This window comes from Heliangelus exortis, chromosome 2 (assembly GCF_036169615.1).
Source record: "Heliangelus exortis chromosome 2, bHelExo1.hap1, whole genome shotgun sequence".
Lineage (NCBI taxonomy): Eukaryota > Metazoa > Chordata > Aves > Apodiformes > Trochilidae > Heliangelus > Heliangelus exortis.
In genome coordinates this window covers 141,760,602-141,787,645 of record NC_092423.1, presented here as the reverse complement: position 1 = coordinate 141,787,645, position 27,044 = coordinate 141,760,602, and the positions used below count along the sequence as shown (strand labels likewise).

The following is a 27,044-nucleotide window of genomic DNA, read 5'->3' as shown; positions in this document are numbered from 1 at the left end:
GTAGCACAGCAAATCCCTGGTGCAGGTAGCACCGGAATATGGGCCGATCTAATTGGCCTCCCAAACATGGGGTTGGGCATAGCAAAGGGGTCGTACCTCCTATCTCTTTGAGAATATTCAGGAATATTCTCCAACATTCTCCAAACCTCTCTAACATTCCCCAACAATTACCAATACTGCAAGTAATATTAGCTTGCTGTAATCAACTCTTCTGTTAACTGGCAATCACAGTAAAAAAGGCCAGGGAATCAAATGGATTTGTAGACTGAATTACTGGGAGGGATGGCCAGACAGCACAACTTCTTTACTGCAGTGTGTCATCAGTAAGGAGTGTGCTTTCCAGGGCTGCCTGAACACTCCTCACCCGAGCTAGCTTGTCCCAGGATGGACACGAGAGGCATTTCACATCAGAATACCAAGAGGACTGAGATAAGCAGAACATGCACTAGCAAGCCTTGCTTGTGGTGCAGCCTCCCCCAGGATCCAGCACAGTCTGAGACAGCGTTAGAGCAGACGCCGTGAAATATAACTTTCACACTCTGCTGATCATTCTCTGACATTTGTGAAGTGAAACAGTGATTTCAGTCAGTGACAATTTAGAGAGATGCATCTTACAAGTTTAGAAGCAAATCTCAGATACTGATCACATTCAAAACAGGAAATATGGTTAAATCTAAAATCCGCTAAAGACTATCTGAAACAGTTATATAATTTGACTAGTTTAAATGTAAGCACATTTTTACAGGCGAGTTAAATCATTTATTTTTTTATTAACATTGAATTAATTAACTAATCTTGCTTCCAGTTAGTTTAAGTGAAGATAATCCAAGTCTAAAGAGGTCATGCCCGCAGGGCTGTTTTTTGTGCTAGCATTGGTGTGGGGAAAGAGGAAATGCTGCTTCAAAGCTGCAAAATGGAGTACCATATTAAAAGTTAAAAATCTGAAAAATGTCAGAAAAAACAGATTAGCAGGCAATTATGATTGGTAGCTATTGATACTCCTTTTTTAATTTTTAGGTCTCTTCTTTTCTTTAATCTTTAGTGCTGTTCTCTTTACTTCCCAATACTCACCTGTATTAATTCTTTTATATACATCTACGTAAGATTTTTAATTTAAAAGATAATTTTTTTCCTGATGAGGAAATACAGAAGCTAAGCTACTGTTTCCCTCTGCTGTGCCTTCATTTTTGTCACTCTTCATGGCTCCAGTTTCCCTGGCCTGCCTTCTCCCTTTCTTTGTTGAACATTCTCTTCAGCTCTGTGGTTTAAGTTTTCTCTAAATAGTATTAAAGAAATTATGTCTGTAGCTCTTTGGGGTAGGAATTGTTTAGGATAGCAGATGTAATTATTTTGCAAACCAAAGACTAGTGCTCAAGCTCAATAACCTCAGCCTGAAGAGGAACAATTCAACTTCAATAGTGAGAGTACTCAATTAAACCAGTTTACTCATCAGTGTGACAGATTTATCCTCACTTGAAATCTGCTAGAGAGGGATCAGGTCTCCTAACGTGAACACCATCGCTGACCCACAGACCATAGGTCTGGCTCAGAGCAGCTGAGTGACAGCCCATGATAGATGTACTGCAGGAAATTACAGGGGATGAACACAGAGACCCTGTTTGGCCCCTGGGCCATATCCCAGCCCCTCACCCATCCTGTTTCCATGCAGGCAAGGCACACTGAAACAGCTCTTTCTGATGCTACTATCAGCTCTTCCAACCCCCCAGACACTTCTTCACTCTCCTTTCCTTACTGCTTTGGATACCACCACCATTTTTATCCTCTTGATCTCTCTTCCTCCTCCACTTGCTCTTACGAACACAATCCTCAGCTGATTTTCTTCCTACTCCTTCAGTCACTTCTTCAGTGCTTCAATTTTCTATTTTTTTTTTTCCCAAATCCATTTTTCAGTGTAACTCCCACACAGTTCTTTTCTTAGCTTCCTCCTCCTCCTCTTCCTCCTCATCTTGCCTACTCTACCTTTCAGAGTCTTATGACGTTTAACTCATCTGTAGGAGTCTGAAGCTTTGTGCCGGAAAGCTGGATCACGTGAAGCAGCAGCAGCAGCAGCAATCACCCAGCCATACAGAGGGCTTCTGCCAAGGCAAGGAAATGAAAGAAACATGTTCAGGCAGGACCGTTTCTCAGGAGTATTGGTCATATTTTTGCTGGCAGAACTACATGCAAATAATTTTTAATGGGTAGACACAAATCAGGTATCTCCTTTTTATGCTTACTCAGGCATCACAGCGTTTTGTTGATTTTTTGTTGTTGTTTTTTGAGCTGTACAGGTATTCTATTAGAATTACACACAAAATCATGGAAAAGCCTAAGTATATTGTTGCACAGGGGTAGGACCTTGTACACAGAACACTAAAGCCTTTGAAATGGATACAGCCATAAAATGTTCACTTTCAGTTGTTTAAATTTGAGAATATTTACTATTCCTGAATTTCCCAGTTTCTGTGGAGAGAATCCCAAATACAAAGAGAAGGAAAACACAGTCTAACTAAATAAATCAGACTGAAACAGCAGATGACCGTAATTACTCGAGCCCCCTGAGACCCAGCCTTCTTTAGAAAGGCACATATGGGCCCCAAAACCTAACCTTGAAAAAAACAAAACCAAAAACACAACAAAAACCAAACCCTCCTCACTAGTGCTGTCTGTCAGTTCCGAGTTCCATGATGCAGTAAGGGATAAAGGGAATTTTAGCTTGTCAGAAATACAAGTTGTGAGAGGATGCAGCAGAAAGGAGGCTCCGAGGGGCGGGATGAGGGTCTCCGGGTGCTGCGGGTGGGGAGTGGGGCAGCCCCGTGCTCCCCCCATATCCCTTTCCTGTACTCTTGGAGAAGGCTCAGGAACAGAATTACTGACAGGGGTTGGGAGCAGCAGCTTCAAGGGTGTCACCGAGACACAGCAGGGCGCCTGAAAAACGACCCAAGTGTAAAAGGGAGTAAAAATCTTTCTAATCACGTTGCTGGAAGTGATGACTCCACCAGCGGAGGTATCCTCACGCTTTACACCATGGCAAAAGAGCTTGGAGGGAAAGAAAGGGCTTGGGCTGTGGCGGCGTTGGACTGAGGGAGGGAACAGGCACCCCGCAGACCGGCTCTCGGGGCTCCGCCGGGCCGGGCCACTAGCAGGGCTGCCGGGCTTGATGGGCACAGCCGAAACCCAACACCCCCCACTACCTCGCGCGCTGCCACCAAAAAGCCTTTTTTTTTTTTTTTTTTTTATTAATAAAAGGACAAATCGGAGGCCCCACCCCCCCGCCGGGCCGGGCCGGGCCGTGGGTCGGGGGGTGCGGGAGGCCGGGGGAGGGGGCGGTGCCGCCGGCGGGGCGGGAGGGCGGGGGAGGGGAGCTGGCGGCGCGCGTGCGCAGAGCGCATCCCCCGCCAACCACGTAACGGCTGCGGGCGGGCGCTGGGCCGCGCGTGTCAGTCACCGGGTGACTGTCAGCGGCGGCGGGAGCCCCCGCCACCCCCCGTCAACCCCCGCCGCCTCCCCCGGCCCTTCCCCTTCTTCCCTCCGGCCGGGGGGCGCAGCCGGAGCCTGCACAAGTTAGTGGTGGGCTGGAGCGGCGGTTAAGGCGAGGGGCGTGAGGAGGGTCGGCGGCGGGAGGGGAAAGGGGCTGAGCCCGGCGGGCTGGGGGCTGGCGGGCGCCGCTCCCCTCACGCCTGTCCTCCTTCCCTCCTCCTCCTCCTCCTCCTCATCCCTCCCTTCAAGCCGCCCTCCCCTCAGCGCCGGCGGCGGGGCCGGGCTCTTCAGAGGCGGCCCCGTCCCCGCAGCCGTCGGGGGGCCGCAGTCTGCTCAGGGAGCGCTCCCCACCGGCGGGGCCGAGCGGCGCGGGGCGAAGGGGCCGTGTCGGGGCCTCTCCCCCCTTCACCTCCTGCCTGGGAGGAGGAGGGGGCGGCCGGGGGAGAGGCTGGGTGTGGAGGGTGAAGTCTCAGCCTCTCTGCGCCTCCTCTGCTTTGATGCTGCGGGTCTCTGCTGGTTGTTAACATCTTCCCTCTGCCTTTTTTTTTTTTTTTTTTTTCCTCCCCCACCTTCTCACCCAAAACTTGGTTTCCCCTCTCCTGGATCTGTGTGCTTGGCTCCTTCTGGGCTCCACCGGTGGGTTAGGATCATGCCGGACCAGATCACCGTGTCGGAGTTCATCGCCGAGACCACCGAGGATTACAACTCCCCGACCACCTCCAGCTTCACCACTCGGTTGCAGAACTGCAGAAATACAGTCACGCTCCTGGAAGAGGTAAATCATCCTCCCCTTTTTTCTTATTTCTTTTCTTTGTTTGTTTACAGCTTTTTTGGTTTTGTTTGGGCTTTTTGTTTGTTTTTTTGTCTTTGAGAAAGAGCATCAGGGACGGGGCAGTACCACCCGCCCAAATCCACGGGAGCTTGAGGCACTGGTATGCATGTAATCTGGTCTTTTAATTGTGGGACTTTGCTCTTGTGTTTAGCTAGTTACAGAAAGCTTTCCTGCCCTGGCGTCTTAAAGGCTAAAGCATGTTGCCTGAACTCTAACATTACTGTTGTACTTTTTGGTGTTTCTGATGTTGGTGGTTGTTGCAGTAGAAAAAAGTGTGAATGATGGGCTTTTTAGAGGGAAGATGAAGGTTGAGTTTTGTTTGGGAGCGTTAGCAGAGGTTTTCCCCAGCCACTCATTAGATCAAGTCAGCGCAGAACTCTGGCTGCGGAAACCTGCCAAGGGAGACCTCGTTTAAGAAATGAGGTAAGGATGAATGTGGAGTGAGGAAAACTATATGAAAACAAAATAGGTGGTGGAAGGAGAGGAGTAAAATAATGCAACAGAAGGGATTATACAGGCTCAGCATCTCAACTTTGAAGCCTCAGTGTTGCTTTTTTGCTGTTTTGTGTTGGTTTTAGTGTTTATCATGAGCGTCATTTAGCTGCTCATCCTCCTATTAAGAAATAGGAGTGTGAATATGGGTAAACTTCCCAGAGCAGGTTTCTATGTGATACTGGTCCACTGCTTCCTATTTGAGCTTTCAGCGTGATTTCCTATGGACAAGGTCAGCAGTTAGGAGGAAATGTCTTCCAAATGACTTTAAAACAAGACAGCGGGTAGCGTTTCTCCTACCCTGTGTGTGGTTGAAGGTACTTAGCATAATGGCACTGAAATACAACAGTTCTTTGCTATCGTTTCATAGATTGCAATTATTTGCTGTTTTGGTTTATACACTTTGTTCATCGAGTCTTTGTCAATTCTTCAGGAGTCAGCATGTATGTGGGAGATATATTTAATAGATTCTTTTTAGTTTTGCTGAATGTGTTGGTATGAGCAAAGCATTTGGTATGCAGGGAGAGAGTATTAATCATGGCGTTCTTTTGATAGTCTTGGGTATGAAAAATACAATTCCAGAGGGTTAGAATTAGCTAATATTGGCTTAGTAGGAAAGCTATCTGTGTTAAAAAATTTAGCAGTGCTATTGTTTACAGTAACTGGCCAGGTAATAGAGTGATTATAAGATTGTGTTTTAAGTTATGCCTTATTTGTTTTATGTAACCTGGATTAACTTCTGTAACTTTTCCATAACTGTAACTGCTTTTTTTCCCATGTAACTAAGCCATGGAGTCTTACAGATTTTTCAGAAATCAGCCTGGTTTTGTTTGTGTTTGACAGTATTGCTGCCCCCTAACTCTGTGGAATAGGTACAGGCGTCAGTACAGTTACTCATGCAGCTGACAGCATTACAGCATTCATAGAGTTAAGTAAAAATATTTACTCTGCCATCACTGGTGGCTTCTAGGGTAAGACTACAATGTAATACTTTCATGACTGAGAGATACATTATTGTAGTTTGAGTGTCTTAATACCTATCCAAAGAAAACCAAAATGTAGAAGATAAATACAGTGTTCTGCACCATTTGTGTGGATTGTGTATATTTTCAAAGTTTTTGTGTTTGATTTTATGGCAGTAAATCGAAGAAATAAAGAACAGTGGGTCCTTCTAGTGTTTGCCTTGTATAACAAGAAATATAATATTTCTTGTATGTCTTTTATTTATATAACTATTTTATGTGCCCTATTTAAACTGTTTGCAGTTAAAATTGATTCTGGACTTGCTTTGCATTTTTGTTTTATTATCTGTACATATAAAACCTTATTTGATGGGAAACAAGATACAAATAAGCTCTACTGTTACATACTGCAGGCTTTTTTTCAGTAATTTGTGTGAAGAAATGTAGATAGTCAGAATGTGGCAGGTGAGGTGCTCCATTAAAGTGTTTGTGTATCTTTGTTGTAGTCGTAGCTTGCATATGCTGTTCTGCTGCTGCTGCTGCTTTAAAGTTGGGCTGGTTTCTGGACATCTGCTTACCTAAGGCTGGGATTCATCTGAAGCAGGGGACTGAAACTGAGTGGTTGAAGTGGCAGCTATGTAGCTGTTATTACTGCTGCTATTGTCCATCCATTGTAGATGACTGAAGAGCTCTTCAGGCTGCTCCTGATCTTCCTTTTTGAGCCCACTCTATTGAGGCAAAAGGGATGTTAGTATGGTGGCAGCTGTTTGGTTTTTAACTTAATGTTGCATGTGGGTTGGAGCTTTCATGGCTTCTGCAGTGTCAAGCTCTGTGATGTTATGGGGCTGCAGTCTGAAGTACCCTAGATCACTATTTTAAAGTGAACTTAATTTAACACAACCTGCACCTGCCTTAGTGACTATAACCTGGCTTGTGGATAAACTAATTTTTTTTAATAAAGATTGTGAGCTAGAACTATTTTCTGAACATAAATAGTATGGAAATTAAACAGATTTAGTGAAATTTAGATCCGTTTCATAGCCTCAGTTTGGTGTAGTTGCTGCCATGGCTCAGGTCAGTGGTTGTCTCAGAACCACCTTTTCATAAAGAATGTGACAAAAAAGAAATAGACTTAGTGATGTGCCTGTGTCTTTACCTAATACCATGAAGGCATTACAGAATTGTGAGTTTACTGTTCCTTAATCACAGTTTTTACTGAAATACTAAAATAGGTGATGGCGTCAGTTACTGATTTTTTTACTTGGTTGTTCTCTACCAGAATTGCAGTTAGTTCAACTTTGTGGATTGATACATACTCCTTCCTAGTTGTGACTTTTCCTGTTATGGCTAAGATTCTTTTCAGAGGAGACTTTGGACCCAGTTAGATGCAATTTTAGGGCAAGTTGCTGATGGAAAATAAGAGCAGGCATTTTTACTGGTTCCAGTTACCATTGCTATTTATTTGGTAATTTTTTTAATTGGAAAATCCAACAAAATATGAAGGTATACCTCAAGAATCAGAACCTTTGGAAAGTTTATTTGGAGACCTTCTATGTATCTGTGAGTGACTTGCAAGCAAACCCCACCCCCCCAAAAAAAAAAACCCAACAAAACAAAACAAAAACAAACCAAAAAGAAGAAGGAAGAAAAAGTACATCACCAGACTTTACATCTGTTGTAATATTATCAAAGGAGAAAATAAGTACAGACTGCTATGTAGCAGTTTTTTGACTGGGAAGGCTGCTTGCTGCCATGTGTAGTAAACTTACTGGAATTCTTGAAAATTTGCAAGCTTTTTCTTTTTAAAAGTCAGAGCATTTGGTTTGTCATTCAGTTACACCAGACCAGAAAAACAAAAGACCAAACAAAACACCAAAACCCTGTCATCTTTGTAGCCAGGTTTAGACATTTTATATAGCACTTCCTACAGAGGTGCAAAATTATTTTTTTAATCATAATTTTCTTAAAGCATGAGCATTTTCCAATGCATGAGCAATGCAAAGCATGAGCATTTTCCAATTTCAGTAAATAGAAATTTTAAGGTTCATTCTATTGCTAAAGTAATAATTTTGTTTGGTTGTTTTTTTTCTCAAAACTCCGAAGGGAGGGAACAAAACCATTAGGTTGTAGTCAAGGTCAAGTTTAAGAGAATTTGAAATCTGCAGTTTTTCCTGTGTTCTTTTTTTCAGCATGCCACATTCATGGAAAGGAGACATTTTTAACTTCACATTTCTGCATGAAACTGGGAGAATATAACATTCATATGAAGAGGTGGATCATTACATATGTAGATGGGTGGTTAATTAGTTAAAAAAAAAAAAAAACAACTGAAAGATTATTGATAGAATGTCATAAAATATACCCTCCTATTTGTTCTTATCAAACATGCTTTTAGATCCACAGTAGTTCAGAGTTTTGTTACTCAAATGGATTTTGAAGTGTTGATTTTAATCCTTGAGTTGATATTACTGTCTGAACTGGTTGAAATTTTTAGGGAATGATGACATCTGTTCTGAGAATTAGTAGTGCATCTGTGGGATCACCACAAGACGGACTTGATTTCCATTCCACTGTGTCCCAGCTCCAGCTGAAAGGCCATCTTTGCACTCAAGGGATAACTCTGTTATCATGACCAGGCAGTTCTGAGTCTTTTTCCTAAAGCAGCAGATGTTTCTCATGCTCTGTCTTGAGATACAGAGTTTAAGCTTAAATGTTTAAATTTCATTTAGGCAGGCTGGTAGATAAGAAGGGGCAGTTGGAAGCTGATGATACAGTGAAGAATAGCTGCAGTTGCTTTGATGCCTGTTTTGCTGTTTGATACTTGTTTTACTGTTACAGTTTTGTAACGCTTGAGCATCTTTAATGCTTAACCTTATTTCTTTCTTTTCCTCTTCAGTGAGAAGTTAAAAACTCACAACATGCTTTCTGACAATTAGGTCTCATTATACACATCCTTTTTAATAAATGTTTAACTTATGAGTATAATGACATATGGCTGCAGGTATGTTTTTTTTCTTGTTTTGTTTGTTTCATTTTTAAATAAAAAAGCCCCAAGCCACCATTCCTGCCATGAGTGTTACTCATTTGGATTCTAACTGTGCTGATCTGCTCAGGATTATAGGTTTGCTGGTCTCAGCTGGTCCTGTAAAGAATGACTGCTTGTCTCCTGCTCAGCCTAACAAAATTTTTGTTCTTATTAGTGCAGAGCTGTTACAATCTAAGATAACTTAAAGGGACCAGATTTCCCAATGTTCATCGTATCATGGATGCTTACCTATCATTAGAGATGTAAAATTGGGGAAGTATGTGTTTTTTTTGTTTTGCCTCTGAAATTTTCTTTGTAAGCATGTTGTATATGAAACACTTTCAATTTCCTATTTGTAAATTTCCCTTCACGGCTCAGTTTCTGTGAGTTTTTCTTATGCTGCTGGGAGAAGGACTTCTGGGACAAGTGTAAGGGGGCAGAGTTACTTCTCATGATTTTGTAGTAACTAGTGTAGTACTGAAAGTGCTAGACAGGCAGTTCATCTACAGTGATTTCATCCTCTTTTCTATCACAACACCCTTTTCTCATGACAAAGTATTCTTTCAAGGGAGGCAGGTGAAACCATGCAAGAGAATACCAGCACTTTAATTTTAAATAAACTTTTTGTTTTACCTGGCAGCCTGTGCAGACTTTGTTCATTAACCTGGTCCGTGAAAACTGTTAGGATCTATTTATTTCCATTGAAGCATTCACTGTTATAAAAATATTTTTTTTTTTTTTAAATCCTTCTTTATATTTAATTTATTTTGGGGGTGGGGGCTGAGAGGGGGGTGTTGGGTGGGAGTCCATGAGACTTCAGCAGCATTAGACTTAAACCCAACTCTTCGTAGCCTTGTAACCTGTTACTTAAGACAGTCGGAAAGACTCTTGCATCATAGAGACCTTTGTACGTCAGAGCTGGTTCTTGCATAATAGCCCACAAGCAATCTTCAGTTTTCAAAGATACCTTTGGTAGCAGACCATCCTAAATGAACCAGACAAAAGTTGGTGTTGGTTTGGGTTTTTTTTTTGTTTTTCTTTTTTTTTGTTTATTTTTTGTTGTGGTTTTTTTTTTTGGTGGTTTTTTGTTGTTGGGTTTTTTTTTTTTTTCCCCTAGTAAAAAAAAATTTGGATTATTATTACTATTTCTACATGGAATGGCAAATTTCACCAAAGACATAAACATGGGCACAGGAGCATTCTAAGATACAGAGGCCACAGTGGACATAATACAAAAAATGTGACGAGACTTGACAGCAATATCCTCTATTTACAGTAGCATATTTCACAAAAATGCAGTTGAAGATGCTTTTACATTTACATGGTACAGTACTTGCTCATTAAGGATGTAATTGATTTTACCCTTCATTTGATAGTAGTTGAAACATTTGGTTGGAATAAGCAGGCAATCTCCTTTTACCTAAATGTGATTGATGCAAGGAAAAACAAAAAAGTATTCACTGATAGCTCAAAGTCTCAATCATGACAAATGATTAACCTTTACCTTTCAAGAATTTGAATTTTTTTAGGCAAGCTTTTGAAAGTACTGACTACTTTTTTGGTATTTCGTATGTGTTTAAGAGAAGTACTTTTTCTTGTTTTGAACTTCTAACAGGCTTCTTCATGTTTGCTTGTCAGTTAAGAAACTCTGAAAGTGTTCTTGGTGCACTCTGTTCAGTATGCTGCTCAGATAAATCCTGACAGATAATGTACCATGTAGCCATGGGAACTTGGGCCCTGGTTTAGAAAGGAGGCACACTTAAAGTAATATGACTTGAAGTTGGTTTTGCTGTTTAGACTGGAGTTCTGTGGAAGGATCTTCTGTAGTTAAAAAGCAATAAAATAAAATAAAAAAAAATTGAAAGAAGAAACGTGAGGGAGTAATGCACAAAACCATGGTTTTAATCTAATATGTCACTGAAAAACTGCTGATAAATGATTCAGAACAGAGCTAGGTCAGTTTAATTTCCAGTATAATTTGTACCCCAATGAGTAAAATTAATTTTTTCTTAACTATTGTGATTTCTAAAGATGCAGTGTTTTGAAACAATGTTTAAAATCATCTGTGAAACAAATTTACAGAGGAGAACGGTAAGAAAGAGAAAAACTACTTCCTTTGAATGAAGCAGTACCTTGCAATAAAGTCATTAGGCAGAATCAAGTGAAGAAAGCTAATTATTAGCAGTACATAAAACAAGCATTTTAAAAATACACTCTAAATCAATAGTAAATCCTAATATTTCAAAGCAAACTTGAGAATCCAGTTGATAGCATGTGTCATGGTACTTCTCTTAGAAACTGTTCTCTTAGCTTTGATTGATACTGGGCAAGAGGCTTGAAGTTTATAGGGGTGTGTGAAGGAAAACTCCTGAGGTAAGAGCATCAGTTTCCTTTTCTGAAAGAGTACAGCTGGGATTACACTTCTTACTGATAAGTACAGCAAACAACTACATAATATTTCTAAACAGACAATATTGATCTGCATTGTATATGTTGGATTTTAAATATCAGCGAGCTAATGTTGAGTTTTTAGATAAGCATGTATAAGATTAGATCTTATAAAATCTTTAGTATAAAATTTCTGTGGGCAGTGTGTTTGATTGTGAGGATTATGGAAAACTTTTCCTTTAATGCTCTTGTGAAAATTAAATGAAACTCCATTGGGATCCCATTTCGCCCTTTAGACACGTAGATGTGCACATGGGCACACAGGAGCTCCTTACCTCTTTCACTTCCTGGTGAAACGACAGGCCTGAAGTTATGCTGCTCTCTCTAAGACGGGGTGTATGCTTTTTCTTTCTTTCTAACAGCCACTTTGTTATCAGGAGAAATACAGAATTCTCTCTTGTGCAGAAATAGATATTTAGGATACCAGTGGAGTCGTTTGTTGCTTTTCCTTGCCTAAGAGCTAAAAATCTGGTATGATTCTGGCAATAACTTTCTGCAAATAGAAGTCTGTAGGACTGCAAAGCCTTTGACATAGTCTGTTCTGGTAGCCTTCTATCCAGATTGGTGGGAGGTGAGCCCCATAGTGACCTGTAGGGTGGGTGGAACATTGATGGAGTTGCCCAGCCTGGAGGATGGTGATGAGTGAAGCAAAGTTCAGCTGGTAGGAGATTGCAGATGGCATCCCTCCAGGATCAGTTTTGGGGCCAGTACTATTTGGTGTCTTTTAGTTGTCCGGATGATAAGCTGGTGTGTGATTTCCAAAAGTACACTTGGATGATACCAAGTTGCTTGATATGCTGGCAGGCAGTCACCATTCAGTGGGACCTGGAGAAATGGCCTGATAAGAGGAGTCTTGTGGGGTTCAGTGAAATGTGAAATCCTGTGCCAGGGATGAAGTAGCCCTCTGCAGCAGTACAGGCTGGCTAGAAGACAGCTTTCCAGAAAAGGACCTTGGTCTCAGGTGGATGGCAAGTTGCATGTGGGTTGGCAGGGACAAAGGCAGGGACAAAGCCCACATACTGGGCTGCATTAGTAAAAGTGAAGCCAGCAGCCAGAAAATATTGGTACATTTCCTTTATTCAATGGTTGTGAGGCTACACCTGAACTACCATATTTGAGGCTCACCAGTACATCAAAGAAATTACATACTGGCACAAGTCTAAATGAAGATCACCAAGATAATTAGGTGGATAGGTGCATCACTTGGGGAGGGAAAACTGGATTTCTTCAACCTAAGGAGAGACACTTAAATTCATATTGCTTTCTTCAAGTAGGAAATGGGAAGAGACTGAGAAGGCAGAAATTCTCATATTTGAAGGGTCTGGGGGTTGCTTATGTTTGGTATTGGTGTTGTTATTGCTGTTTTGGCAGTGTTTCGGTTTGAACCATGAGTGTGATGAACAGATGCCCAAAAAGAATGTGGAACCTTTGACCACAGAGATATTCAGACTCCACTTGATGGTAGAAGTAGTCCTCCTTAAAATTGCTTGGGCTGCATTAATTTAATCTTTTAGAAGACATGCAGGCAGAGCAAGGTGGTTATTTACTTTTGTGAATGTGTTTCTTGTGTTTTTGAGAACGAGTTTATGCTGAGCTTATTCTTGGAAAAACAGCATGTTTAAACCTAATGTAACTGGTATAAGCATACTTGGTAATTATTTTTTTTCCTTCATTGAAAGACTACTTTAATAGAGGAAATGAGATATTACTCACATTTTTACAAATCTGTATTTCAGCAAGTTATAAAGTTTGAGTTTGATATAATTTCTAAGTTTAAAGTTACTGAGTGTTTCTTTAAAAACAAGACCAAAACCCTCTAATGATTATATGAAACTCACTTACCATTTTTGTTATGCTCTGCTCCTGATATATCATAGTTCCACTTTTTAATTACTTACCTCAATTTTAGAACTCAAAAATTTGCATGTTGAGCATATCACTGAGAAAATGTTTCCATATTTAAATATGGAAAAGTTGAAAAAGTTAAGTTGAAATTCTTTTGATACTGGGGATGGAATGAATTGTGTTGGATGATTGTGTTTTATTCAGGTCATCTTACAGTGAGACTGTCATGTTACTGCTGACTGTAAAAACTTGTATCTTTGAGATGGTTCAGGTTGTAGTTAATAAAGACTATTTTTGGTCAAACAGTATTTAGGTTATTGCATATCTCCTGGAAAAGTGATACTTTTACTGTACTCAAGTTTGGATTGCATGGTGGTTTTGTAAAGCTGTTTTTAGTAGTCAGTCATTAAGGTGGCATTTAGCACTATGCAGCATCTAGTTGCACTGCTTGCCAGTAATCACAGAATGGTTTGAGTTGGAAGTTGATCACCTATTCAAATGCCTTTGTCATGGACAGGGACATCTTTTGCTACAAAAGATTTTTCAAAGCCTTGTCTAACCTGACTTTGACTGCTTACAATGATGGGGCATCCACAACTTTTGGGGCAACTTGTTTTAGTCCCTCACCACTCTCGCCATAAAATTTCATAGAATCATACAGAATCATCATTGTTGGAAAAGATACTTAGGATGACTGAGTCCAATTATCCACACAGGAGAAAGAAAAACCCACAACAAAACAGACACGCTGTGCATGCTAGAGCATGGCCTGAAGGGCTCTGTCTGCCTGGTTTTGAATACCTCCAGGGACAGAGAATCCACCACCTCCCTGGGCAGCCCACTCCAGTGCTGCTATACTCTTTTCAGTAAAGAAATTCTTCCTAATATCTAATCTAAACCTCCCCTGATGCAACTTCAGGCATTTCCTCTAGTCCTATAGTTATTCACTTGGGAGAAAAGGCTCACAACCTTTCTGGTATTTGTAGAGAGATATAAGGTCTACCCTCGGCCTTCTCCAAAGTAAACAGTTCTGTTAGCCTCTCTTCATGGGACTTATTCTCTGGAGCCTTCACCAGCTTGGTTGCTCTTCTCTGGACTGTTCTTCTCTGTTTTAGCAACTGGGTGTCTTCGTGTAGTGAGGGGCACAGAACTGAACACAGTATTCAAGATGCAGCCTTACCAGAACAAAGTACAGAGGTTCCCTTCTCCTGCTGTTGATGCAGACCAGGATGCTGTTGGCCCTTCTTGGCTACCTGGGCACACTGCACGCTTGTATTCAGCCAGGTGTTGACCAACACTCCCAGGTCCTTTTCCACTGGGTAGCTTTCCAGCCACTCTTCTCCAAAGCTGTAATGTTTCCTGGAGTTGTTGTGACTGAAATGCAGGACCTGGCACTTGGTCTTACTGAACCTCATACAATTCAATTTGGGCCATCCAACCAGCCTGTCCAGGTTCCTCTGTAGAGCTTTCCTACCCTCAAGCAGATCAATACTCCCAACCAATTTGGTGTTGTCTGCAAACTTATGGGGGAAGCACTCCATCCCCTCATCTAGATCATTGATAAAGATATTCAGTAAGACCAGCCCCAATACTGAGCCCTGGGGAACATCACTGGTGACCACAAATTACTTTTCTGCAACCATCCTCAGTAAGTTTGCAGGTGATGCCAAGTTAGGTGGGAGTGTTGATCTGCTTGAGGGTAGGAAGACTCTACAGAAGTACCTGGACAGACTATGGTCACAACAACCCCATGTTACAGGCCTGGGAAAGAGTGGCTGGAAAGTTGCACAGTGGAAAAGGACCTGGTGATGTTGGTCAACAGTAGTTTGCTTAGGTGGCCAAGAAGGCAAATGGCATCCTGGCTTGTTTCAGAAATACTGTGGCCAGCAGGGCTAGGGAAGTAATAGGAGAGGTGTCTGAGCCCTCTGGCCATGTTTGTGTCTCTCTTTCTTGTACTGGATGCCTGAGCTGAATGCAGAACTCCAGGTGAGGTCTCATGAGGGTGAAGTAGAGGGGGAGAGTTACTTCCCTTAAACTGATTGTCACAGTTCTTTTGATGCAGCACAGGGCTCAGTTGTTTTTTTGGTCTTCAGATGCACATTGCTGGCTCATGTCCGGTGGTTTGGTTTTATTGGTTTTTGGGGTTTTTTTGTTTTGTTTGGGGTTTTTGGGGGTGTTTGTTTTTTGTTTGGTTGGTTTTGGTTTGTTTTGGTTTTTTTTTGTCTACCATTATCCTCAAGACCTTCTCCACAGGGCTACTGCTCTCAACCCATTCATCCCCCAGTCTCTTAATATTGAAGACTGCCCTGACCCAGGTACAGAACTTGCACTTGGCCTTGCTGAGGTTGCAGTTTGTGAGATTCACATGGTCCCACTCTTCAAACCTGTCAAGGTGACTCTGGGTGGCATCCCATCTCTCAGGCCTGTCAAGTGCACCACTCAGCATGGTGTCATCTATGCGCTTGCAGAAGGTACACTGCATCCCACTGTCGTTAATAAAGATAGCACTGGTCCAAATTAGACCCTTGAGGGACACCACTAATTACTGATCTCCATTTGGACACTGAGCCATTGACTGAAAGTCTTTTGTATGTGGTCATCCAGCCAATTTCTTATCCATCAAATAGTCTGTCCAGTCTGTCCAGATCTCTCCAGTGTGGCCACAAGGATATTGCGTGGGACTGTGCTAAAGGCTTTATAGAAGTCAAGGTATATGACAACAAAAGTACATGAATGAGATGCTCACTACAAACAAGCAAGACTGCTGTGATAAATTCTTCTAGGTTTTAATGTCACTGTCTTGACAGTACAATAACAGTGGAAGTAGTTGAGCTGTTGTTTTGTCCAGTGTGTATCAAGGAAGTGAAGATAACAGTACTGTTACATTTTTCTGGCAGTGAAAATCTACTTGAATACTTTTGTTCACTGATGACCATTCCTGTTTACTATTTGCTACCTGTCAGTTCATGAAATTGTTGAATTTTAATGAAGTTGAGCTATACTGGGTCTGGGGTCTAGGACTTGGGTCTTGGAAATTTTAAGTCCTTTGACATATTGAGCAGTCCATTCTGTGCTGAGAATATTGTCTGGGACCTCCAGAAAAGTGGTCTGTAAAATGAAATAGAATGTGCAAACTTTGTGCCAGCCTGTGCCACATTGTGAACACAGGAGCGTGATGGTCCAGTCCTGTGTTCTTAATGTAATATACAATGGTGGTTGTGTTTTTGCAAATTTCAAGAATGGTGACTTTTAACTAAGAATTTTTAAGGCGGTAGTTTAAATGTAATATCAACTAATGTTCTTGCTGGTTGTGTTTTGGTTTTGTGTTTGTCTTCCCTGTCTGTGTGTTAGAACTGTAGAACTAAGAGTGCTGATGCTTTGACAATGCAAGAGGGATATCCTGACCATATCTGTAGTCTAATCCAACCTCCTCTTCCTCCTAGAAGAGTGCTTATACTACCTCTATGAGTCATTAAGATGGAACTTAGTGTAACAGACAATGAGTATAACTAACTTTCAAGAAAAAGCTGAATAAAATTTGCAAGTTTTGATAGAGTTGTTTGGTTTTACTGGTAAACTGGCTTTGTGTGCTACATATTCCTAACCTTATAAATGATACTTTGATTTCTTTTGTAAATTGGTCTTCATATGAGGCTTTGCCAAAATTAAACTTTTATTATTTGATCAGGTGAAAAAATACTGGGGCAAAATACTTGTGATTTTTGCACATCAGAGGGATATATGTTATAGTTTTGGATATACTGTTATGTCTCCAGCATTTTGGTTTTTTCACTTCTTAGCCCCTTCTGGGGGGGATGAAAAAAGCCTGTAGAGACTCCTTGATGTGAAGACCTATTTAAATTAGTTTTCAGTGTTATGATACCAGGGCCATCCCTACACAGAGTTGGAAAAAGTGGTATTCACATAGCTGATACGATTTAAGCATACAAGAGGAGTAACATCTTTTTGGATGGGGTCACAGCATGAGTGTCCAAAGTATTGTCTGCTCACTGGTGAGGTGTTAGAGAGAACTAGCAAAATCTCCCTTTCAAGAATGTTTATAGTGTTCTCATGGCAGCTGTGTTGCCAAGGTAGTGTTGCTTTCAGAGGAGGTGTCTGGAAGGAGACTGTTTAATCTGGCAGAGGAAATACGAGTAGATATGCATATTTTTTCTCTTTGCTGACATTTTGCATATTAATGAAGTTCTTCTTCAGAGATGCTACGGTCTTAAATCCTCAAATTCACTGCCTGCCCTTCCTTGTGTCCCAATTTCATGTAAAGTGCTTCATATGCTTCCTTGCTCACTTTGTTACACCGTATCTAGCATAGGTCCTTCAGAATATTTTTGACCATGGGTATGATACTTTCTGGTTAAAATATCTGTTACAGTGTTGATTTAATTCAGGGAAGCCTGCTCTATTTGCTGAACTCATTTCTAGTTAAATATCGCTTCCTGGTTTTTTCATCTTAATTGGGCAGCTAGATGCAGAAAAGCACCTTCATTTAAATTGAATCAGTGAATATTGTGCATATTCTAAATATGGAAGCAACTAATATATATTTGAATTATACAAAATTCTTTGTCATTTTTCTGTAGCTTTTAGTATTTGTGTGGAAGGCCAAAACTGGTTACTAATGAAGCAATTACCTGCCTTTTTGTGTATTCCTTTTCAATTTTATTCAGTTTATTTTTCCACTGTTTCAGTCTTTTGGTGGTATAAATGAATCTAATTCTATCTAAATCTAATTTTTTTTCTTACATTATCTCTGTTGCTTCATGTCATATGTCTTGTTTCTACAAGTAATGGTGTTGCTTCATTGGGTCCAGGTGTTTGTTCCACTACCCTAAGATAATTATGCAATAAAATTAATATGTGGAAATATTTATTAAAACTGTCTCATTTGTTCTGCACTGTGCATTGCCTAATGTGGTTATTTTTATAGCAATACAACTATTTCTTTAAAACACTGATTCTATGTTTGTTTACCTTAAGAAGAACAAGGAGAAAAGAGATGAGTAGTTACAGACAATCTAGTGAGGTGCAGATCACAGTCATACTATAAACCCAGGAAGCAATGTAGTATGGAATGATCAATTTATGAGTTAAACTACAAGGGTGAGCTAATGGATGGAGTGGTAATATTCTTCTGGTAGTTGTATTGCACTGAAAAACAGTGCATACAAAGACATTTGGATGAGAGCCTCTTCTCTGAACTCTGCTTTAGAGGTAGAGTTGGACTACATGATCTCTAGAGGTTTCTTCCAACTCCATTAATTCTGTGAGAATTATTTTGCCCATTGTAGGCTGGATCTTTGCTTGCCAAAAGTTAAACCACAAGGTTGTGATTTATGACTTATTCAGCAGGGTATTTGGAATGTATTTCATCAAGTTGCTATATGAACCCCTGATGCTAAAACAGACCTATAATCTATGGTAGAGGAAGAAAACCTGAACTTTGTCATAGTGTGAAGTTCAGCTGGAGCTTTGCTGAAGGTTTTAAAAGTGAGTAGGATGCACCTGTAGAGAAAATATTAGGTGCAAGAAGCATGGTATCTGTGTGTGATTCCTGAGCATCAGAGTGAAGCTTGGTGCTGGAAGGACTTACCTGTCAGTGTGGACATGCACTGTGTTACCAACCTGCTGAGTAACTCCACCACGTGGAGTTTCTGGTGCTTCTGTTGCAAGAGTTTACAGTATAGATTGACCATGATTAAGGATTTTAAAATAAAGATTAGATCACTCTTAAAACAACTCAAGATGAGCCAAATGCCTAAAATACTAGGGTTTAATTGTGTTGTTTTTTTATTATTTTTTTTTCACTGTTGAGTATTACACAAGCTGCTAGGCTTCCTACTGCTATTTCCTGTCTAGTCTCAAAAGCTGTATGTGAAGTGAGCAATTGCAGGAAAAAGAAATGAGTAAGTCATGTAAACAACAGGTGACTAGTGATTGAGATCTCATAACTTCAGAGTGTTTGTCTTGGTGTAGTCTAGTTGAATGAAAAGAATATTGAGGTCTCCATGTGAAGGCAATTGAATGTATTATATTAAAAAATTTTGTGCATTCAATTGTTTGTGTACTGGGAAGTTAACATTAATGGAGAATTTTAACCCTAATCTGTCATTTTACTGTTTTTGACAGGGTTCCATGAAAATTGTTTCATACTGGAAAGCTCTGACATTTATGTAGAGTCTCATATAACTGCAAGAGGAAACTTATTTCTGGAGTGGGGTCTGAATAGCAGGTCGTTTCAGCAGGAAGGAAAAAGAATGCAAGTCTGCAAGTGTATGATCACAGTAGACTGAAAATGCTTTAAAAAGCAATTCCTTGATTGAGCACCACAGACCTTATAGAAGATGGTCTGGGTTAAGTTATAATAAAAGGCTGTAGAGACACATGGTCATTTTGGTGACACAGTGTAGGGGCGTGTTTTACAGAGCAACAAAGATGTGAATGGAGCTTGCAATGAGGCTTCTATGCTCTGTATTAACCTTACTGGGTTGTGGGCTGGGGGTTTTTTGTTGTACAAAATCGTTTGTGTGAGTGAAGCTGCTTTTGTCCTGTTTCTGTGCTATGGTTTCTGGCCCACTAAGCAAGGCAAATGTAGTATGTAGAGAAACAGTGCTCTTTCTTCAGCAATATAGGCATTTCAGATGAATCAAGCTGATGGATAAAGAATCAGCATTGCCCCAAGCATGTCACTTCTCTCCTGGAATTTAAAGACAGTCAATCTGTTGAGACTGGTGTAAAACCATAGAATACTTTGGGTTTGAAGGGAGGTGTAAACATCATCTAATCCAGCCCACCTGCAGTGAGCAAACATCTTCCACTAGCTCAGGTTCAGATGCTTTGTTTTTTTGATGGTTCAAATGGCCTTCCAGTAATCAATAGTTTTATTTGTGTTGGGCTTTGATCTGTGTGGATTAATTTTCAGATCCGTTTTGAGCTTTCAGTTGAGTTTGAAGAAGCCCCACTTACTATGCTGTAAATGTAGCCAAATGCAGAATTTGTATATTGTAGATGGTCTCTACAGCACAGTTTGCACCTGTGGTTCTGCCCCATAGAGTTCATACCCTTTGAAGCTTTTTTTTTTTTCTCTTAGTAATAGAGTTGACAAAATGGAAGAGAGTAATATATTTGTCTAGAAGATGGTTTGTTAAGAAAAACAACAATGCAGACAGGAGATGACAGGTCAAAAGCAGAGAAACTGATGTGTTCCTAAAGTACCTGTGATGTATTGGTGTAATGGGTTGTCAAGCAGCAGCAATATTGAAAAATTTTATCAGTATTAAACTTGAGCAGTACTTTATAAAGAAGTTACATGAATTTCTGCTCTGGCTTTGAGCAGAGCATTTAGATATTACTAACAGCCCATAGAAGACAGTTTACTTAGATATTGCAAGTTTTGTTTAAGTATATTTGCTGATGGGTATAAAAGGTAAATTCTTGAAAGGAGAAAGTCTTTTGCTGACTCAGTCTTGCATTGGTGTTTGTGCTGTCTACCCAACTTTGCCTTTTCTGGTGTACCTTGTATCTTGCCCCTTCTTGAGGGGTGTGATATGTTGACTGATGCCAATCTGTGTGAAAGGTTCAGTCCTTGTAGCAGGGATCTCCAGAAGATTTGCCTAACAATCCTTTCTATAAACAAATATGGCTTATTAAGATTCTGTTTTGGTGGGTAGGTTCTTCTGAAAGATAACATATGTCCCACTAAATTGTACCAGTTACAACTTTTACTCTGTTTCATATTTTTGTAGCTGCTTTAATACAAAACTTCTCAGACTCTCTGAATATGACCATCTGTATTAAGAAACAAGAAAGGTGAATTGGTAGGAATTCAAACACAGTGTGTGGGATGGGAAATGTAGTTTAATTGTGTGCTGTGGTTGAAACAGTAAAAAGTGTATTTGAGAATGTCTTCTGAAGAAGTTTCCTATGTTGGTTTTGGTTTTTTTACTGTAGAATTCCAGCACATTGAGTCTAAGCACGAGTTCACCTGACTCAGGGTCCTGCTCTTTAATACTCAGTGATCAATAGTAGGTGCTTTGGGGAGAATGTTAAGAGCAGGGAAACTTGCTGTGATAATGTTCCAACAGTTCTCAGATTAGAGAATTTCTGAGCTGAGAGTGATGAATTACTGAACACAGATGTCTTGGGTATCTCTCTCATTAATTATGGGAGTCCAGAAATAATTTGTTAGCATCCATGGAAACCTAAAATTTGCAGCTTACCTAGGTGGTGTTTAGGGGAAATAAAAGACTTCTAAACAAAGCCTGCATCCTGATGGTTTATTTTGATGCCCACAGTTTTAATAGTGTGAGAAAGTAAGTAATCATTCCCTGTATATTTCATCTGCTCCTTACAGCCAGTAGACCTCTCTTTACAGAATCACAGAATAATCAGAGTTGGAAGGGACTTCTGAAGATCATCCCATCCAACTCTCCCACTAAAGCAGGATCACCTAGAGCACATTATACAAGACTGCATCCAGGTGGGTTTTGAATATCTCCACGACCTCCCTGGGCAGCCTGTTCCAGTGCCTTGTCACCCTCATAGTAAAAAAGATTTTTCTTATGTTTAAATGGAATTTCCTATGTTCTAGCTTGTGACCATTGCCCCTCATCCTGTCACTGGGAACTACTGACTTTCTTTTCTTTATTGTTCTACATCTGTAATTTCTTCTTGAGATGGAAGAATCTTGGCATTGGTGTTGAGCACCACCTCTCAGGAAATGCTTGCCTGGTTGAAGTCAACCTGTTTGCCCTCTCTTATCATCCATTACTGTTGTGAGGTACAAAGAACAAGATGCAAATGTACCATGAGCTTGCATCTTGCTTGGTTTTATGATACCCTGTGTGCTGCTTCTGCTCCATTGCTTATGGCTTCCAGCATTATGGTTTGAAATCCTGATAGAACCTCAATATTCAAGAGTGAGTTCAGGAAAGCTTCTCTTGAACTCCAGCATCTTTTTGCCTACCTTGGTAATAGGGAGTTCAGAGAATTTACAGAAGTGTTTTTCCTGTGTGAACTGCTTTAAGCCTGTGTATCTATATTGATTTTTTTCATGTGCTGTCTTAATGAACAGTTAGTATTTGTGAGGTTACCTGTACTCTCCACATCTGCTTTTCATCTTTCTTATTTGAACAGCTTGTATCAACAGCAAACTTTGCCACCTTACCTTTCACATTTTTTTCTAGATAATATATATACATTGAGTTGCACAGAAGATAGAATTGCTCCCTGATGACTTCCCTTGAATGAAAAAATCTATAGTTTATTCCTATTTCCTATCTTTTTGAATGGTTGCTTCTCCAGGAGAATGTTTTCCCCTCATCTCCTGTCAGTTTTATTTTTTCAAGGACCTTTGGTGCTGAACACTGAGAACTTTTCAGCAACTCACAGGCTGTGTCAAATAGGTTGCCAACAAACCTATTTTTCCACTAAAAAGCAGATATAGTATATTAAGACAGATCTTGAGAAATCTGTTTGCAAAAGACATGATTTGGGTTATTTCTTTACCAGCTCTCCCAGTGGTTTGTCACGTTCTTTGTTGGTTTGGGGTCTGAATGAAAGAGGATGTGCACAGCAGAATTAAGCCTTTTGCTTTGAATGTGTTTGAAAAAATGTAATAGTTCCTCTCCATTTGGAAAAATTGCTGCTATATAAATCTGTTTTGCGATTTTTTGATTTAATTTGCAGAGTATTTGTGATTTTCTCATTTGCCCATGACTTAAACTTGTTGAAGTATGTCTTCTTTTAATAATCTTTTGGCTTTTTTGTCATTCTGAAAAGAAATGTTACTGAAATGACAGCCATTCATTTACTTGGGTACAATCACTTAAAATATTATTGTCAAAGATGTGAATAGGAGAAGATCCTTCAACATATCTTGCTCAAACACTGCAAAATTGAAAATTATATATGAGTACTAATCTGGTACCACTAAATGTTTAAAGTGTTTCAGCAAGAGACCATCTCATATTAAACTTAATTTTAATGTACTATCAAAAGCATTATGTTTCCAAATAAACTGTTTCAATTGGGTTAATAACACCCATGCTAGTAAATTTCCAAGAAAAAAACCTTTTTAACCAGCTGGTCTCTACTAAAAGCGTGTGTGAGATTGGAACACTTAGGGAAGAATTTTACCTAGGAAGTATGCTGAAGACATCAACATCTAAATTTTCGTATTACTGATTTGAAGGCATTCTGACACCCACTAGCACATGGGATTGGTGAATGTGCTTTCCGTGCATTGTCCCTGTCTGTTGAGCTGATATTAAAATGTCATGAAACTTCCTTCTTTCCCAGTGGAAAATTAGACAGCACTTGTGTGGGTAAGCAAGTGTTAGAATTTCCTGCTACACAGTGGTCTTTCGTGCTTTCTTACATCATCTGAGAACTGAATATATGCTTACTCCAAAAAAAAAATGAACAGTACTTAAAAACATAGTAACTAATTTAGTGAAATGAGAAGTAAGGTTCACAGTGTTACTGCTTTTTCTATAACCTACCTGGATGAGTTAAATTGAAAATAAAACCATTACAATGTCATCCTTGTGTCTTCACCAGAAAGATTTCGGCTGCTTCTTGTTTTCTGTCCTTACCTCACCTCAGAACATTGTTGTCAGTCTCTGCTCTGGCCCTGCTGGAGCTTCAGTAACCACAGGAGTGGCTGCAACAGGAAATGGAAACTCTCTTGCATGCACTGCGCAAGAAGTTGTGACATGGGCTGTGTAGGTGGCACTGCTGGCATCAAGTTCAGCCTCTCAACAGGAGGCTGCACTCCCTACGGAATGGGGCTGAAGGGGGAGAAAGGACAGGTTACCAGACTTCCAGTGGAATTAGACACACTGTCAGGTGAAGGAAAGGGTAACCTTGTTTTTTCAGATTGCTTTTGGGGATGTTTTTCTCATCTTTTTTGATCACTTGTGTAGTAGGCCCGGAAAAAATAAAAGGTGTAGTATGCCAAGCTTAACTTGCTAACCAAGATGTTTCTTTGTTTCAATACACATCATATCAAAGGGTGCTGGAGTTGCTCAGTTGAGATCAGCCAGTGATAGATGCCTGTAACAGCAGGAGTGGTGTTTGCTGCTGTCCTTGCTCCCCAGCCTGCTTTCTTGATCTGCCTGTATATCTGGAAGAAGCAGTGGGCAGCACTGTTCTGCACAAGTTCCTTGGCTCTTGCTGCTGAAGGATGAGATTGCCTGCCTGGCTTTGCTTTGGTTCCTGTTGACTGGACATTTGTAGTTCTTTTCTAGTAGAATATTTGTTTCCTGAGCCAGATGTTTTGGCTGCTATTGTTTAGGTGTGACAAAAAATACCAAACAGGCATCTGCTTCACAAATGATATTCAGGTGAAAATGGAGTTTTGGGGGTTAGAAAAAGGCAACAGGTCTGAAAAAGGGGATGAAGATCTTTGTGCATAGGGAGAAATATGCTTCCATGTTATCTTCAGCATGTTGCAGTCATGGTCTTGATTCTTTTCTTTATGGAGGTAAAAAAATGTATCATTTTAGGCTGGAAGGTTTTGAGAGCATAGGGGGTTTTGGCATCTTTGTTCATAAGGGAGTAGCTCTGTTTCTGTGCCAGGCAATGCTTACTTTATCCTGTTGTGTTTTTTTTTTTTTTGCTTCAATTGCAAACTTTGGTCTTACTGTTTCTAACTTTCTCCCATAACTGCTAATATTTTTTTATTGAGCTTTTCTTTCCCAGACATGTTCCTAGGTTTCAGAAAACTTGGTAATATGACTTCTATGGGATTAAATTTAATGCAAAGAAAATTGAGACATTTTCTATTGCATTAGTGTTCTTTTTGTTTTATACAAAGGACTGTAATTTTTTTTAACAGCGTGTTAGTATTAAAATTGCATATGGGTGGATAAATTATCCCCATATAGTCATTAAAGCTAGTACTTAAAATATTAGTCATGCTGTCATGCTCTGTATTTGCTTTTCTTTTACTTAGGATTGATAATAAATTGTAAGTTAATGTTATTTCCTGTTTATATTCTGGGTATTTCAGTGTTTGTTTTTTGAATAATTCTAAATAAATGTTTGGGGTTTTAAGTGTTGGAATCACTTCACAGCTCTGGAGACAACTCTTCAAAAAATTAACAGAACTGTACATGTGTTGTCATATTTAAACTAAAACAGTGTTTAGAAAGAAAGATTAGTTCCCTGCAAGCCACCACTTGCAGCAAATTAAAACTGTTCATTTATTTTTAGTTTGCAAAGATGTGTGCAGTATTTGGTTTTTCCTGTGTTCTGCAGTCTAAATATATTCAAACATCTCTTAGCCTTCACATCCTAAACTTCTGTATCAAATACTGCATGTAATCTGATACTACAACCAGGTGTCAAGCGTGCTTACTAAACATTAAAAGAAACTAGACAGATAAATGAATTTGCACTGGAGGTCAGACTATTACAGCATTTATGAAACACCTACATAGTATGTATAGGAAGTTACCAGGTTTCAGCTTAAGGCCAGAAGCAGATGAGACACCTGTACCAGGGTTACTTTGTGTGATTATTTGTAGGAAGAAAATCCGCGGAGGCTTAAAGGACGACACGCAGTCACCAATATGGTTAAAGTGAAGTCGTTTATTAACAGTGGACACTCGCTTTATATAGAGCCTTTGTTTATATAACGATATCTTGCAGGTGGCTATATCTTGGACACAAATTCTGTTCTCACAGAACTTCTGCTGGCTACCTCATTATCCTGTTATTCTTCTTTTCTACTGCCAGCTCCCTTATCTTTTTCCCATAGCTCATCTTTCAGTAACCTTGCAACTGGGTCTTAAGGCCTAAAGCTAAAGAGTCAGGATTGCTCACATGTCTGTTTTCTTCCAGACAGTTTCCCAACAATTATTTGGAAAATTGTTCTCTGAAAGTTGACAAATAAACCATATTCCTGTCTTTGTAATCAGGTTATGTCCCAGGCTGGTCACAACAGGTCACAGGACACTCTGCTGCAGCTGAGAAGTGGGGTTTTTCAACCACTGAGATGTTGCAGGTCATCTAAGAAAAGTCCTGTCTACTACAGGTTCTCACTGCCTTTTGCAGGTGTCATTTTTTGTTTTTTAATGAGCAGCATTTGTTGGTTGTTGTGGTGTTTCATTAAAGGCAACTGGCAACTGTAAGGAATAAACCTGAATAACTAAACCCAGTTCATTAAAGTGATAATTTTTGTGATAAAGTTGAATGAATGTTAGATGATAAATGGACTTGTGAAGTTATTTTTTTTAAATTACTACCTAGATCAAAGACAAATTAAACAGATGCTTATAACTAAAAAAAAACAACCAACCAAACAAACAAAAAATTGAAAGAAGCCAAATATATTGGGTCCTCCATGGAATTAGTGCTGACTGTCCAACATGAAGGCAGCTTCTGGTGTTTTCTCACAGAAGCCACCTCTGCAGCTCCTCTCCCCCCTGCCAACCCTGTTACCAAAACCTTGCCATGTAAACCCAATAGACCAAGTAGGACATCTCCCTAGCAGCAAAGCTATTTTAATGTTGAATTTGAAAATGTCCTTAGGTGAATGGTGGTAACAACAACTGTCAAATGCCACTGTGGATTAGAGAATAGAGCAGTGATAGACTGATGAAAATGAGACTGACATCAGGACATAGTGAAGTACTTTTTATAAGACTCTCTAACATGAAATTGCCCAGAAGTGCTTAAAGGACATTGATAATGTGCTTAAAGGACATTTAAATCAGTTCCTCAGCATTATTGCATGTTTATCAAGTTGGACAGTTTTGGAAGAAATTCAGTAGGGTTGGTCCAGAAGTGTTTGACAAATGCAGGGCTCTTAGGAGCTGCTTCATGCTTTGTAGATTTTACAGAATGGATGTAATGAGGAGCTTCTGCACACATTGTGGGCAGCACTTATGTCAGGTCACAAAACCTTTAGAAATTCAGACAGCTGCAGAAAATCCTCAAT

At 40.0% G+C, this 27,044-nt stretch overlaps 1 protein-coding gene across 5 annotated transcripts in view; it reads left to right on the top strand.

The window, feature by feature from the left end:
• ASAP1 (ArfGAP with SH3 domain, ankyrin repeat and PH domain 1) overlaps positions 1 to 27,044 on the top strand; it is a 143,814-nt gene that overhangs the window by 26,199 nt on the left and 90,571 nt on the right. For 3 of the 5 annotated variants that reach the window (XM_071738390.1, XM_071738391.1, XM_071738388.1), the window contains exon 3: positions 4,126 to 4,255. In XM_071738390.1, the coding sequence (XP_071594491.1) occupies positions 4,126 to 4,255 (130 nt within the window). Of the gene's footprint in view, positions 1 to 3,410; positions 3,564 to 4,125; positions 4,256 to 4,716; positions 4,736 to 27,044 lie in introns of those variants that run through there. The other 2 variants (XM_071738392.1, XM_071738393.1) reach the window with 2 other exon arrangements.